Source organism: Molossus molossus, unplaced genomic scaffold (assembly GCF_014108415.1).
Source record: "Molossus molossus isolate mMolMol1 unplaced genomic scaffold, mMolMol1.p scaffold_m16_p_1, whole genome shotgun sequence".
In the NCBI taxonomy this organism is placed as follows: domain Eukaryota; kingdom Metazoa; phylum Chordata; class Mammalia; order Chiroptera; family Molossidae; genus Molossus; species Molossus molossus.
In genome coordinates, this window is record NW_023425344.1 from 87,089,832 (window position 1) to 87,106,596 (window position 16,765).

General features: G+C 38.8%; 2 protein-coding genes across 3 annotated transcripts in view; one reads left to right on the forward strand and one right to left on the reverse strand.

Moving 5' to 3' along the window:
• The window catches only part of CFI (complement factor I), a 57,532-nt gene extending 55,430 nt beyond the window's left edge, over positions 1-2,102 (reverse strand). Inside the window, exons 1-2 of the mRNA XM_036263285.1 lie at positions 2,027-2,102; positions 1,715-1,938 (exon numbers count right to left, since the gene is read on the reverse strand). Of these exons, the coding sequence (XP_036119178.1) occupies positions 1,715-1,938; positions 2,027-2,102 (300 nt within the window). The remainder of the gene's footprint in view (positions 1-1,714; positions 1,939-2,026) is intronic.
• Positions 1,590-11,423, forward strand: GAR1 (GAR1 ribonucleoprotein). Of its 2 annotated transcripts, none has more exons than XM_036277330.1 (5): positions 1,590-1,680; positions 2,188-2,428; positions 3,920-4,074; positions 8,185-8,244; positions 11,250-11,423. In XM_036277330.1, exons 2-5 carry the CDS (start codon positions 2,200-2,202, stop codon positions 11,421-11,423), a joined length of 618 nt encoding a protein of 205 aa, XP_036133223.1. In that variant the 5' UTR covers positions 1,590-1,680; positions 2,188-2,199. The 2 variants fall into 2 exon arrangements, with proteins under 2 accessions (XP_036133223.1, XP_036133224.1); XM_036277331.1 differs by lacking the exon at positions 1,590-1,680 and adding an exon at positions 1,810-1,834.
• Positions 11,424-16,765: the final 5,342 nt, after the last annotated feature.

Here is a 16,765-nt window from a genome sequence, read left to right on the forward strand (position 1 = left end):
AGTTATTTATTCTGAGGCAACAAAGATGCTCAGAATGTGAGAGATTGCAGTTCACTTCTATTATTTCTGTACTTTTGACTTCTTGTAGATCATATTGGGTGATTTAGGGCAGGAATAACAAGTGTGGTAGTGACAACAGGAGGCCTGTAATAACTACAAAAATCCACCTTAGAAGGAATTAATAGAAATGGATAGTTTTGGATAAAAGAGACTGCGGCCAAAGCTGGGGTGTGGATGTTGATGATGATAGAGAAGAGTGCTCAAAGATCTGAGACCAAAGATTCAGAAATCTAAAGTGTGATGCTACAAACAGAGAACTGGAATGATGAACAATTTGGGAAGTGGAAGAAGAGGGGGCCAGAAAAGGACTGAGGACTGTGAGAATCCAAAGTTCTATGCTGCCCCTCTAATGAGCTGGGAGAAGTTACTTCACCTCTCTGAGTGTCAGTTCCTACATGTAAAATAAAGGGAAACCACATAATCTTGAAGGTCCCATAAGTTCAATGGTTTTATCACACTAAGTTGGAGATAAGTGCAATACCAAGTGGAGAAATACAAAATGTAAATAAATATTAAATGACATAAGGCAAAATAGTGAGTTATGAATAAGTCTACCTCTGTATGATGTATAGTATTTAAAATAGATTTATCAAATTCCTTTTCCATGTAGGGCTGTTAGGTGCTTTCTCAAGCAGCTTATACTTCAGTGTAGAAGGCATATTTTGATTCCTAATATTTCCCTAGTGAAGTTCACAAAGTTCTTTCAAATCAAAATAACCCTATGTTATAGGTACTGACCCCAACCCTCTTAGAGGAGGTCGACTGTGTCAAATATCAAGGTTAGGTCTCAGAAGATTCGGTTGGAAAGAGACAAACCAAATTTAATAAACAGGCGGTCACTAGCTTTCTTCGGGTGAGAAGTTTTAGCGGAAGCTGAAGTCAGACACCAAGGGCTTAAAGACAGACGGGGAGAGGGGTTTGCAGTACAGAGTACAGCCTGGCGGAGTTCAAAACGTACTTGACAAAAGAATGAACTATCCGGAACGGAAGATTAAAATATGGCTTGGTTTTGTATCGGATCATAGTTTCTTTACAAGTACACGAGCATCTTCTAGTGAAACCACAGAACAAAAGTACGGCCCTAGATCTGCTCATAATCGTGCGGGCATGGACAACAGTGGGGTGACAGCGAGGGGAAAGAGGGTGGGTGGGGGTGGAAGAGGGCATGGGGGGGATATACAGTGATGAAAAAAAAACATTAAAAAGGGGGGGAGGATATGGAAGGAGAAAACTCGAAAGAACGCAGACAAGCGTTCCGACGCGACCAGAGCCACCCCTGGGCACAGCGCACTGAAAGCGCCTCAGAGATGCGCGCTGAGCTGGTAACGAACTGATGAGCAGGCGATCATCTCAAGACCTGAAAGAGAGAGACCGAGCCAGGCCAGCCGGCACCCGCTGGTGTCCCATCAGGCCGCTGGAGAGTGGCGAGGTCTCTAACCCGAGGCGTCTCCAAGAGCAACACCGCGGCGACACTTCCGGCAACGTCACGATGCGACGGACGCCTCTATTGGACGTCACGTCCTCGGCCTGTCGTAAACCGGTGGTTGAAGTTAGATATTCTTGCTCTTCTTCCCGCTCTGAGGGTTGTTTTGGAAATTGACAGTGTCCTTGGTTCTGCTGGTGAGTTTTTTTTTCCCTATAAACCAATTATTACGAGTTTCTGGCCGTGTTTCCCCTCCGCTTTGGGCCGGTACGGTGGCCGAGGAGGCTCGTCCGCGGCGGAAGTAGCGGGCCGGTGGGCGTGCACGCCCGGGCCGAGGTGCACGTGGAGCCGGTGAGTGGCGGTGGGGGCAGGGGTCTCAGAGGCGGCTGGACGCGGGGCCGGGCCGCGGGGGGAGGTGGGGGAAGGAAGGGACAGCGGCCCGAAGACCGTGCAGCCTGCAGGGGGAGGAGGTACCAACCGAGCGCGACGAGGCCAGGAGGGTCGTCGGCGCTCACGGGGTTGTGGGGCGGCGACACTCCTCACCCTTCGGGTTTGTCACTGGCGGCTTGGCCGTGGGTTCGGTGACAGAGTTGCTGTTCTTGTTAGCTTCCCCTTGCATGGTGTTCCGACCGCGGCTCAGGAGGGTTAGGTGGTTCGCCCAGAGGCCACCGTGACCAAAAGGCACGCGCCGGTTTTCTCACCAGGTGGGAGCGAGCATGTCCTTTCGAGGCGGAGGCCGTGGCGGCTTTAATCGAGGTGGCGGAGGTGGCGGCTTCAGTCGTGGCGGAGGCGGCAGCAACAGCCACTTCCGAGGTGGAGGTGGCGGTAACTTCCGAGGCGGCGGCGGTAACTTCAGAGGCGGCGGCATAGGAGGCTATGGACGCGGGGGTGGCCGCGGCGGCTTTAACAAAGGCCAAGACCAAGGACCTCCAGAACATGTAGTTTGTATGTCGGCTTCAAAGCTTAGTCTGCTTGGGGGTGGAGGGGCAGAGTAGGGGTGGGGGTCGGTGCGGAGGCTGTGGGTTTATGTTATTGGAAAGTTTGGGAGTCGGGTGCTATAAAATAGATCCAGCACCTCGCATACAGAGCCTGCTGCTTGGCTGGGGAGTCAGAATTTGTGGAGATGCTGTAAATTGACTTAAAATCAGGCGCTAGCATGTAAGGGGGAGATTAAGAAAGCTGAAGAACACTTAGAATGCATCATGGAGGTGGAACTTGAGCTTGGGCTGAAAGGAAGATATTAAATAGGTAATGTTTTGTGCTTACCCCTAACTGTTCCCATTTACAAATAAAACTATGATTCAGAGTTAAATTTCTTTGCTAGGGTCATAGTTAGGAATAAGAGATCAATCAGTAAAAATAATATTTTTGAGATAAAAGCAAGTTTTCTGACTCCAAAGCCCAGACTTTATCTTACTCATAAGTAAGAGAAGTGAGAAAAACATTTTGCAAGGAAGGGAAACTACGGAGGACAAGTCAGGAGAAAGACCGAATTAGAGCAGTTTTGGAGTAATTATCAGAGGTAGAATGGGAGTCATGGAAATTGAGACAGAGATTTGACAGTAGAATCCTACATCAAAGAGGAGAGAAGGTGAATACAGTCTAATGTAAAGAATACGTTGGACAGTATGCAAGGTGATTTGAAGAGGGTAGTAGAAGCAATTTCAACAGTGCGTGAATGAGGGAAGCATTGAAAGCAGGGTGAAAGTGAGGGGAAAAAAGGAAGGATTAGATGGGGGAGAGATTTCAATAGAAACACACTCAGTAGAACTTGACTAATACTGGTAATTGTTAAAAGGTTCTAGGTTTTGAGCCTGGGTGATAGGGATAGAGAGTTGGTTTTGCAGCAGTGTGATGAGTATTTTAGTTTGGGCTGATAGTCAATTATAAATAAAGGTAGTCATTTTGAGATTCCACACTTTTCTGGAAAAGATTGAAGAGTCATTGGTGAAGAGGTGATAGTGAGAAGGTATAAAAAGAGAGGAAGAAAAGACAACAACCAAGACTGATTTTACTGTTAGGGTTGGGGAGAAGAAAGAATAGATGGTAAATACAACATAGTGTTAAATAATAATACCTATTATTGTAATAAAATCGCCGTTCTAGGTTGAGGGGTCTCAATGTGCAAGGCACTTTTCCAAGCAGTTGATATTTAATATTGCACTTAATACTCACAATACTATATGTTAGGTGTTGGAGCTGTTATTAGTCCTATAGTAAAGATGAGGACACTGAAGCAGAGAAAAGGTGAGACCCTTACCCTAGGTCACATAGCTAGTATGTTTTGGTTTGGTATACCAACTCAGGAAGGCTTTTGTGTCTCAGGAGAACAGATATGGTGAAATCCCAGGTAGCCAAGAAGAAAGCTTCCAGAATAGGTTGGTCAATATCATTTGAAATTGTTTTATATTTTAATGTTTTCTTGTCCTATTTCAGTATTAGGGGAGTTCCTGCATCCCTGTGAAGATGACATAGTTTGTAAATGTACCACAGATGAAAATAAGGTGCCTTATTTCAATGCTCCAGTTTATTTAGAAAACAAAGAACAAATTGGAAAAGTGGATGAAATATTTGGACAACTTAGAGATTTTGTATCCTTTTTAAATTGGAAGATTTAGTGATCTCATTGAAAGGTTATTATTTGCTTTTTATGGAGCTAAGTATTAATTAAATTAAACTTGTTGCTTCAGACCATAAAGGAGAATCAAGAGGAGACTATTTCCATCTATACAGGGGTGGGCAAAAGTAGGTTTACAATTCATATGGAAAGTACAGTAATTAATAATAATACAAGAATAAACTGTGTTTTGCATACTCACAAACTGTAAACTTACTTTGCCCACCCCTGTCTTGTAAAGATAGCTCCTTTTAGGAAGGTTTTATTATTATTATATTTGTAATTCTTTGGCCATTGGTCAAATTTCTTTCTTTCTTTTTTTTTTTTTTAAAGTATTTATTTAATCCTCACCTGAGGACATTTTTCCATTTTTTGTTCACATAGAGTGAGAGGAACAGAGAGGGGGAGAGAGAGAGAGAGAGAGAAACATCGACGTGAAAGGGACACATCGAGTGGCTGCCACCCGCACGACCCAACCAGGCCTGGGGACAAACTGCAGCCGAGGTATATGCCCTTAGCGGGAACTGAACCTGGGTCTCTGCGGACCACAGGCCAATGCTCTAACCGCTGAGCCAAACAGGCCAGGACTCTTTCTTTTTTTTTTTTTTATTGTTGAAAGTATTACAGATGTCCCCTTTTCTCCCCCCCATGGACTCCTCCTTCCTGCTCCCATCCACCTCCTGCCTTCCCCAGCCCAGTGCCCATGTCAATTGGTTGTGCATATATGTACATAAGCTCTTTGGTTTATCCCCCACCCCTCCACTCCCCCATCCCTCTGAGTTTTGTCAGTCTGTTCCTTACTTCTATGATTCTGGATCTCTTTTGGTTGACAGCTTATTTTGTTCATTATGTTCCACAAATAAGTGAGATCATGTGGTACTTGTCTTTCTCTGACTGGCTTATTTCGCTTAGCAAAATACTCTCCAGGTCCCTCCATGTCGTCTCAAAGGGTAAGAGATCTCTCTTACAGCTGCATAGTATTCCATTATGTACGTGTACCACCGTTTTTTTATCCACTCATCTACTAATGGGCACTTGGGCTGTTTCCAGATCTTAGCTATTGTAAATAGTGCTGCTATGAATATAGGGGTGCATATATTTTTCCTGATGGTGTTTCAGGCTTCTTAGGATATATTCCAAGAAGTGGGATCACTGGGTCAAATGGCAGTTCCATTTTTAATTTTTTGAGGAAATACCGTATTGTTTTCCATTGTGGCTGTACCAGTGTGCTTTCCCACAGCATTGTGCTTGGGTACCCTTTGCTCCACATCCTTGCCAGCATTTGTTTGAGGATTTGTTGATGGCGACCATTCCGACAGGTGTGAGGTGATACCTCATAGTCGTTTTTTTTTTTTGTTTGTTTGTTTTTTTAAATCCTCATCTGAGGACATTTTTCCATTTTTTGTACAGACAGTGTGGGAGGGAGAGAGAGGAAGAGAGAGAGAGGGAACCATCGATGTGAAAGGGACACATCGAGTGGCTGCCACCCGCACGACCAACCAGGGCCGGGGACAAACTGCAACCGAGGTACATGCCCTTAGCGGGAACCGAACCCGGGTCTCTCCGGACCGCAGGCCGACGCTCTAACCGCTGAGCCAAACCGGCCAGGGCTCATAGTCGTTTTAATTTGCATCTCTCTGATTAGAGATGATGAGCATTTTTTCATATCTCCTGGTCATTTCTGTATCCTCTTTGGAAAAATGTCTGTTCAGGTCCTTTGCTCATTTTTTAATTGGATTGTTTGTCTTCATTTTGTTGAGTTGTATGAGTACTCTGCATTTTGGATATTAACCTTATCTGATGTATCATTGGCAAATATGTTGTCCTAGAGAGTGGGTTCCCTTTTCATTTTAATGCTGGTTTCTTTTGCCATGCAGCTTTTAAGTTTGATGGAGTCCCATTTATTAATTGTTTTCCTCTTTCTCTTGTCCTAGGTGATGTATTAGTGAAAATTCTACTACATTTGATGTCTGAGATTTTTTTGCCTACCTAGGATTTTTAAGGTTTCACAGGTTATATTTAAGTCTTTTATCCATTTTTAGTTTATTATTGTGTATGGTGTAAGTTGGTGGTCTAGTTTTATTTTTTTGCATATAGCTGTCCAATTTTCCCAACACCATTTATTGAAGAGGCTGTCTTTCTCCATTGTATGCTCTTGCCTCCTTTGTCGAGTATTAATTGTGCATATTGTCTTGGTTTGATATCTGGGTTTTCTGTTCTATTCCATTGATCTATATGTCTGTTCTTGTGCCAGTACCAGGCTGTGTTAATTATGATGGCTTTGTAGTATAACTTGATATCTGGTATTGTGATCCCTTCCACTTTGTTATTCTTTTTCAAAATTGCTATGGCTATTCAGGGTCTTTTATGGTTCCATATAAACTTTTGGAATGTTTGTTCTAGATCTGTGAAATATGCTATTGGTACCATAATAGGGATTGCATTGAATCTGTAGTTTGCTTTGGGTGGTATGGACATTTTAATGATGTTGATTTTTCTGATCCATGAACATGGCATATGTTTCCACTTTTTAATATCTTCTATTTCTTTTTCAGTGTCCTGTAGTTTTCTGAGAACAGGTCTTTTACTTCCTTGGTTAAGTTTATTCTTAGGTATTTTATTTTTTTTGTTGCAATGGTAAATGGGATTTTTTTGTTTGTTTTCCTTTCTGAGTGTTTATTATTGGTGCATAAGAATGCCATCGATTTCTGGATCTCAATTTTGTATCCTGCTACTTTGCCAAATTCATTTATTAAATCTAATAGATTTTTGATGGAGTCTTTAGGGTTTTCTATGTACAATTTCATGTCATCAGTGAATGGTTACAATTTCACTTCCTCCTTACCATTTTGGATCCCTTTTATTTATTTATTTATTTTTTGTCTAATTGCTGTGGCTAAGACTTCCTGTACTATGTTAAATAAGAGTGTTAAAAGTGGTCATCCCTGTCTTGTTCCTGTTCTTAAGGGAAATGCTTTTAGTTTTTGCCCATTGAGTATGATTTTGGCTGTAAGTTTTTCATAGATGGCCTTTATTATGTTGAGCTATGATCCCTCTAATCCCACATTGCTAAGCGTTTTTATCAGAAATGGTGCTGGATTTTGTTAGATGCTTTTTCAGCGGCTATTGATATGATCATATGGTTTTTATCTTTCATTTTGTATATATGATGTATCACATTTATTGATTTGCGAATATTGTACCAGCTTGCATCCCTGGGATGAATCTTACTTGGTCATGGTGAATAGTTTTTTAATGTATTGCTAGATTTGATTTGCTAATATTTTGTTAAGGCTTTTGGCATCTGTGTTCATCAGGGATATCGACCTGTAGTTTTCTTTCTCTGTAGTGTCTTTATCTGGTTTTGGAATTAGAATTATGCTGGCCTCATAAAAAGAGTTTGGACATCTTGAATTTTTTGGAATAGTTTGAGGAGAATGGGTGTTAATTCTTCTTTGAATGTTCAGTAAAACTCCCCTGTGTGGCCATCTGGGCCTGGGCTTTTGTTTGCTGGGAGTTTATTGATTACATCTTCAATTTCTGTTTTGGGAAGATTTTATTGTTATTATTATTATTATTTACTTTTTTGTGTGTTAATCCTCACCTGAGGATATTTTTCATTGATTTTTTTTTTTTTTTTTTTTAGATGAGAGAGGGAGAGAGAAAGAGAGAGAGAAAGATCGAAGTGAAAGAAACACATCTATTGCTTGCCTCCTGCACGACCCTGACCTGGTTGGGGATTGAACCTGCAACCCAGGTATGTGCCCTTGACTGGGAATCAAACCTGGCAACCCTTTGGTCCTCGGGTCAACACTAAAACCGTGGGGCCAAACTGATCAGGGTCTTCTGGGAAGATTTTAGAATTGATTGTCATTTGAATAAGTGCTGCAGGATATGATGGTGTCACTGGAATGGTATAGTGCAACTGGAAGTTCTAAAACAAAATATTAATTTCCTCTTGGAAACTCATTTCTTTCTTTTCCTAAACATTTCCATATATTCTAACCTTGTTTTTAATCTTAGTTTTAATTCAGAAGGTTACCTTTTTTTATTGTAATTGCTTTTTCCTTAATAAAAGTAATAGTATTTTTCTGTTAAATTGTCAGAAAACATGAAGGCATCATCCTTTAAAAAACTACAGAAGGTGAGTCAAGGTCATGATACCTAGTAGCCTTGGTTTTAAAGTGAAGTCCTGCTTAGGGCACTTGAGACCTCCTCAATATATCACCAGTGAAGCTCTTAAATTGAGATATTCTTGACTTCAGACATTGAACTTAATTTCTTTGAGAGTAATTTATTTAAAAAATTTTTTCTTTATTGATTTTAAAGAGACAGTAAGCGAGAGGGAGAGAGAGATAGAAACATTGATGAGAGAGAACATTGATTGCTTCCTTCAGCATACCCCCCACTGGGGATCTGGCCCACAACCTGGGCATGTGCCCTGACTAGGAATCAAACTGGTGACCTCTTGGTACATGGGTCATTGCTCAGCCACTGAGCCACACTGGTCAGGCAAGAGTAATTTATTTAATACTGGCTTTCAGAAAGTACTCCTTGCTCATATTAGCAAATTCTGTAACTGTTAGAGTATGTTTTTTAGTTTATGTAAAACTCTATTATTGAAAAGCCTTGCATGGCTATTTTAGATAAAACATTAAATTATAAAAGTCATATTAACTTGGAGAAGTCAGATATTAATTATGTGCAAGAGAAATATAGGTAGATATGAAAATGTTAGTGGGACCAAATTTTGTGTATTGGTTTTCTGAGGAAGTGGAGCTTGAAGTTGAGACCTGAAAGTTGACTAGCAGTTATTCCCAGTCTTGGCTTCACATCAGAATTATCTGGGGGTGCTTAAAGAAGATGTATTTCTGGGTTGCACTGTTAGAAATGTGACCCTGTATGTCTTAGGGAGGCACCAGGACTCAGCTGTAAAAAGGAAGGCTCTTAGCTGACTTTGATGTAGTTGGGCTAGTGCTAGTCAGAGAGAGGGAAGAAGTGCAGTGCAAGTAGAGGAAACAGTACGTGCATGTCTCTGAGACGGTGCGCCACGTGAAGGATCTGAACAGGGCAGAGCTGGGACCGAGAACATTTAGAAGTGAGAAAGTTATGAATTAAGACTAGAGGTAGTCAGGGGCTAGATTACTTAAGGCCTTCAGGTCACAGGAAAGAGTTTAGACTTTAGCTTTAGTTTTAAATATTTGGGAAAATGTGGCTAAATTTATACCTAAGAACACTGGAAAAGTAAAGGAGCTCCCTGGGAAGGGGTCCAGGACTCTGTGTGAAGGGGCCAGGTTGGAGGCTGCTGCATTAGCCCTGGAAGAGATGTTTTGGGCTAGGGCAGTGACAGTGGAAATGGAGAGAATAGATGGATTTGTGAGCGGTAATAGGAAGTAGAATTGATAGGTCTTGGTAATTGATCAGCTGTTGAAATTGAAGTAAAAAATGCTACCATCTTTCAGATGTCTGATTTCATCATCTTTGTGGGTGATGTCACCATTCACTGAAATGGGCAACACTGGCGAAGAAGGGAATTGGGACAGGAGGAGATTGAGTTCCATTTTGGACATAATGAGTTTGCAGCATTTGTGAGATTCACATAGGCACTCAAAGGAAGAGTAAACTAGAGAGAATTGGGCAGTTGTCATTGTACAGACAGTGTATGATAAAGCCTAGGAAGAAAGAATGAGAGGAAAAGAGCTTTGGAGCACCTCCTAAAATCATATATCTGTTAGTGGAGACTCAGAAGTAACTGCCAAGAAGGAAGGCAAACCAGGAGAGCTTCATAGAAGTATCACAAAAGTCCAGAGAGAGAATGTTTCCAAGAGGAAGTGCTCAGCTATGGCAAAAGGCTGTTGCAAAGTGTTCATCGGATTTAGCAACATGGAGTTCAGCAAGTAGGCCATGGAGAAACTGGAGTGATGGGCCCAGATGCCAGCTTAGAATAGGAGATGAGATGGGGACAATGCCTTGTTGCTAGGATATGTAACCTGGTTGTAGAAACTCTGACAAATACACACTGGAAAATTGCTCTGCTTTGGGTGGGCCTAAGAGCCAGGCTCCTCATTTGGTGACTTGAAAAAAATAATTTACCTGTAATAGCCGTTTAAATTTAACCTGGATGCCTGCCTTTTCTCATGGCATTATTTATTTGAGGATTTTTTTAGTGGTGTTATTTTTGTTTTGTTTTTTTTTGTATCACAGATGCTAAATTGGTACATTCTACCTCTCCCCATTTCTAGAGTCACTGTTCAGGTTCAAGCTCTCCTTGCCTAGTCTGAGTTACTGTAATGGTCTCTAGACCAATGCTGTCCTGTGGAATTTTCTGTGGTAGAAATTCCTGCAGTGCAGGAGCCACTAGCCATTTGTAGTAGTGTGACTCAGGAACTGAATTTTTAATTGTTAATTAATTTAAATTGAATAGCCACATGTAGCTAGTGGTTGCTATACTGGGCAGTACAGACCTAGATAATATTTTTCAGAGGATGGGCTCTGAAGGAAAGAAAAAGGGGGATTCAGGCATCTTGTTATAAGTAATACATTATAGTTTTGAAGCACTCGTGTGTTTTGTGTAAAATTGTGAAATACATCCCATTATATTTCATTATTGTAAAAAATTTTTTAAACCTAAATGTAGGCTGAGTTTAGTTTATACAAATCTTCCATTACTTCATATGTTCAGTAAAATGTTACTGATTCTTTATTTAAGTCTTGAAATGTGCCAGTGTTTTATTTTGGATTTTAATGCTAAATTTTTAATAGTTTCCGTTTTCTTATGGCAATTTTGTTGAGTTAAAATGTAGTAAATTTTTGGAAGGCATTATCTATTTCTAAGGAGAAATGAGATTGTATTAGTCTTGGTTTCTGTTTCTGTGCATGTTATGCTTATTATGTACCAAAGTGCAAGTGCTTTATGTACATTATTCTTTTGATCCTCACAAGGACTATGTGAGGTAGATACTTTATTTTCTTGATTTTACAGATCAGAAAAAAGGCACAAAGAAACTAAGTTTTGACCAGGGCTACAGAGTAGTATGTAGTAGAGTTGGGATTTGAATCCAGGCAGTTTTGAGTCTAGTTGGAGGTTCTTCATGATTATACTGTACTACCTGCAAGTCACCACACTAATTGTTTCTGTTATATTTCCAGTTTTATATAGACCCATATAAACTGCTGCCACTGCAGAGGTTTTTACCTCGACCTCCAGGTGAGAAGGGACCTCCAAGAGGTGGTGGCAGGGGCGGTCGAGGAGGAGGAAGAGGAGGAGGCGGCGGCAGAGGTGGTGGTAGAGGCGGTAAGTTACTTGTGGGAGAAAATTTCTAACGAGATTCAAAGTTGCAGCCAATTCAATTAAATTTTGTACATAGGCAAACCTCCCTAATGTTTTTTTGTTTATTTCTTTTTTTAGTATAACGATCTTCAAATTTTGGCAAATTGCCTGTATTTCTTTTTTTAGTATAACGATCTTCAAATTTTGGCAAATTGCCATAGTAATAATGCTTAGTTTCAATGACTTATTTAAAAAGAAAAAAATCTAATAAAGTATAATTTTGAGAGATTTAATCGCTCTGAGTTATTAATGTTTTATTGGGCATTTTATAAAGTATAATATTATCATAACTGAATTTTAGTTAATGTCATTGTTGATTATATGTGGGGAGCTGATCATATATTCTCAATATCTGTGTATATTCTTTGAATAGTCAGCAAGATTTTGCAAGATAGGTGATATACTTATTTTGTGGATGCAGTAATGGAGGCTTACAAAAGTTAATATGCCCTAATCAAATAATTGCCAGCCTAGAAATAAAATCTATACCTTCTGATGTCATGTCAAAAACCATTATCAATAAATTAATTGCTTTGAGTTCAGTATTTTGACATATATTTCTTCAGTGTTTTGGTACATTCATTATTATGGACAATTAGATGGTGAGCAGGGCTGGGGATGAGATGGGGTTCAGCGTCGGATATGCTGAGATCTGTGAATGGTGTGGTGGATGGATGCCTGGAGGATGGGCAGAGTAAAGGTGGTGAGGAAGAGGAATTGAAAATGGGTTTGGAAGGCTTTTGTTACTGAATCAAAAAAGAGACAGACCTCCGTTTTCTTCTTTACCACTCTCAATTTAATTATCACTTCACTCTGTAAATGTACTTTTTGGGTCTAGATAGCTAGGAGGTAGTTTCTTGAGATCAAACATACTTATTTCTTAAATATTTTTGGGAGTACCCTTTTGGGTATTTGATGAAGGGAGATCCTTTAATTCCCGTTCTATATTTAGTCTCAATTTTAACATTAAAAAGACTCACAACTCTAGTCTATTTAGAAAAAAAAAAAAAAAATATATATATATATATATATTTGAGGACATGCTTATTGATTTTATTTTAATTTAGATACAGTGGAAAGGAGGGTAAGAGAGAGAGAGAAACATTGATGTGAGAGAGACACACTGATTGGTTGCCTCCCACATGACCCTGACTAGGGCCGGAGTTCAAACCTGCAACCTAGGTACGTGCTCTTGACTGGGAATTGAACCCGAGACCCTTCGGTATGTGGGCTAAGATACTCTAACAGCTGAGCCAAACCAGCCAGGACTGCTTATTGATTTTAGAGAGAGGGGAAGGGAGTGAGACAGAGAGACATAGATGTGAGAGAGAAATATCGATTGGCCGCCTCTGTACGTGTCCCGACTGGGGATCGAATCTGCAACCTAGGTATGTGCCCTGACCAGGAATTGAACCTGCAGTCTTTCAGTATATGGGACGGCACTCCAACCAAATGAACCATACTGGCCAAGGCAAAACCTTGATATTTTTATACCAGTATTTGGGAGTATCTTTTTTTTTTTTTTTAAATAATTTCTCTTTAAAAATTTTTGTTTTTTATTTGTTAGTTATATTTGACATTTAGTATTATTTTATATTATTTTCAGGTTTACAGCACAGTGGTTAGACATTTATATAATTTACAGAATGATCCCCCGATCAGTCTAATATCCACCTGACATAGTTATCACAGTATCATTGATTCTGTTCCCTGTGCTCTACTTTACATCCTTGTGATAATTTTTTAAAATATGTTTTTATTGAAGTTTAGAGAGATTGGAAGGGAAGGGAGAGAGAGAGAAACATCGATGAGAGAAAAACATCGATTGACTGCCTCCTGCATGCTTCCCACTGGTGATCGAGCCCACAGCCTAGGCACATGTCCTTGCTGGGAATCAAACCGGAGACCTCCTGGTCCATGGGTCGATGCTCAATCACTGAGCTACACTGGTTGAGACCTGTGACTATTTTGTAGATACCAATTGGTACTTCTTTATTCCTTCACCTTTTTCACCCAGCCTCCTAACCTCCTCCCATCTGGCAACCATTAAAATGTACTCTGTATCTGAGTCCGTTTCTATTCTGTTTGTTCTTTAGATTCCACATATAAGTGAAATCACATAATATTGGTCTTTCTGTCTGACTCATTTTACTTAGCAGAATACTCTCTAGGTCCAACCATGTTGTCACAAATGGTAGATTGCATTTTTTTTGCCCAATTAATACTGTATTGTATATATGTACCACATCTTATTTATCTAGTCGTCCATCAAAGGACACTTAGGTTGCTTCCATATCTTGGCTATTGTAAATAATGCTGCAGTGAACAGAGGGGTGCATATATCTTTTCTAATTAGTGTTTTGGATTTCTTCAGATAAATACCTAGAAGTGGAATTGGTACTTTTAATTTTTTGAGGAACTTTTAATTTTTTGAGGAACTTTCATACTGGTTGATTTTCCACAGTGGCTACACCAGTTTGCAATCCCAGCAACTGTATACAGGATTCCCTTTTCTCCACATCCTCACCAACACTTATTTTTTTATTTATTGATTGATGCTAGCCATTATGATATGTGTGAGGTGATATTTCATTGTGATTTTAATTTGCATTTTTCTGATGATTAGTGACATTGAGCATCTTTTTCATATGTCAGCTAGCCATCTGTATGTTCTTTTTGAAGAAATGTCTATTCAGGTCTTTTGCCCATTTTTTAATTAGATTTTTTTTTTTTTTGGTGTTGATTTATGTGAGTTCTTTATAAATTTTTTATATTAACCCCTTATCGGGTATATCATTGGCTGATACATTCTCCCATTCTGTAGGTTGTCTTTGCATTTTATTGATGGTTTCCTTAGCTGTGTAAAATCTTTATTTTGATGTAATTTCATTTATTTTTTTCTTTTGTTTCCTTTACCCAAGGAGTAAATCAGAAAAAAATATTACTAAGTGCAGTGTCAGAGTTTACTGCCTATGTTTTCTAGGTGTTTTATGGTTTCAGGTTGTACATTTAAGTCTTTAGTCTATTTTGAGTTTATTCTTGTATATGGTGTAAGGAGGTGGTCTAGTTTCATTTTTTGCATTGTGTATTTTTGTCATAGATTAATTGACCATATAGGTTTGGGTTTATTTCTGGGCTCTCTATTCTGTATTCTCAATTGATCTATGTGTGTGTTTTTATGCCAGTGCCATGTTCTTTTGACTACTGTAAACTTGTAGTATAGTTCAATACCATGTAAGATGATACCTCCAACTTTGTTCTTCTTTCTCAAGATTGCTGTGGCTTTTGGGGACCTTTTGTGGTTCCATATAAATTTTAAGATTATTTGTTCTAGTTCTGTGAAAAATGCCATTGGTATTTTGACAGGAATTGCATTAAATCTATGGATTGATTTGGGTGGTATGGACATTTTAACAATGTTAATTGATTCTTCTTATCCATGAGCACTGTATATTTATTTGTATCTTGTTCATTTTCTTTCTTCAGAGTCTTTCAGTTTTCCAAGTCTAAGTCTTTTACCTCCTTGGTTAAATTTATTCGTAGGTATTTTTTTTTTTTATGCAATTGTAAATGGGATTGTTTTCTTAATTTCTCTTCCATATAGTTCATTATTGGTGTATAAAAATGCAACTGAGTTCTGAGTTTTAAATTTGTATCCTGCTAATTTACTGAATTCATTTATCAGTTCTAATAATTTTTGGTGGACTCCTTAGGGTTCTTTCTATATAATATTATCTGCAAATAATAAGTTTTACTTCTTTTCCAATTTGGATGACTTTTATTATTTCTTTTTCTTGTCTCTTGTGGCTAGGACATCCTATAATTTCTCACTTTATAATTCATTATTTCTTACAAAGTAAGTCTCCCCAGTAAGTAAAAAAAGGAGACCGAAATAGAAAGCCAGTATGTGTTGGATAATAGAAAAATGCTTTAAAAGTTTTTAAGTTCAAGGCTCATCAAGCATGTGAGTGTCAGTGATGGTCCTTGCGCAGTTCAGTCAACCTTAAAGGATGTGTTGACTGTAGCATGCGTAGATGAGAGCCACCTACATCTGCTCCCGTTTGCTCTTAGGATGAAAAGCCTTTGTTCAATCAAAAAAGTATTCACCGTAACCAAAAGTTAAGGTGCTCATATGTTTAACAGTAGGGGAAAATCAGACTTTGAAGTAACAAACTTTTCTAATTCATTAAAACAGAATGCTTGTTTAAAATGTTGTAATCTAGGGTTTTAGCCTGCTACTGAATTGGGAAACTTCTGCAGTTTTTCTATTTTTATCCTAAAAAATTCTGCAAAACATATTTGTGAATTTATTTTTCTTTATACTTGTAGGAATTGTATTGATATTTGTAGACTTACCAGAATATGATAGGCTATAGTTATTTAATAAATGTTTTCCTTATTTTTAGGTGGTTTTAGAGGTGGAAGAGGAGGAGGTAGAGGCGGAGGCTTCAGAGGAGGAAGAGGAGGGAGTGGTGGGTTCAGAGGTAAGTGTGAAAAAAAGTCTTTACAGGACTGAATTTCTAGAATTGGTATTGTCTGGAATTTAAAATTTTTTTAGTTTTATTTTTGTTTGCTAGCAAGTCTGTAGAACACCATGGTGTTATTTGCTTTAGCCTAATTTATAGCTTCAATTTGTATTGCTCTTCCTTGCTTTTCCCTTTGAATTTTATCACCTACTTCTAATTTATTTTGTTGTATTTCTAATTGGAAAAAGAAAAAGGTGTAATATGAATGATAGTTAAATTTTGTAAAGTAGGTTTGCTAAACATTACAGGAATTAGTGGTGATTTAAAACTTGAGATTTGGGTAATAATACTATTAAAATTAATTTCTATACCTTTAATACTTTTATTTTCTCTTAATCAGGGAGAGGACATTAAGTGTAAATTGACAGAGGAACTTCACCAGCTAACTTCTACATTAAACCTGCATGATCTGCTTCTGTTGATCAGAACTTTGTTTCTTGAGCAAGTCTTGAAGAAGTGGTTACAACATGACAGTGGCACTCAGGTGTCAACGCCATACGAACGAGAGCAAGAGAATAGGCACTTTCGTTCTAAAATAGTTTGAACCAGTGTTTTAATGTTTTGTATAATTCTTGGAACCGTGGTTACTTAATAAATGGACAGTTTTCACATGAAGCATATTTGAATTTTTACAATAAAGAATTTTATTTCTTTAAGTTATGTACAGAGGTGTTTATTAAACCAGAGCTATTTTTGAAGTTAAAGTGAACAACTAAAGTTTAAAACCAGTGGTTTTCATGTAGAAAAAATGATTTGTTGACTTACATAACTGATCTTTAAAACCAGGCTACTGAAGCAATGCTTTAACA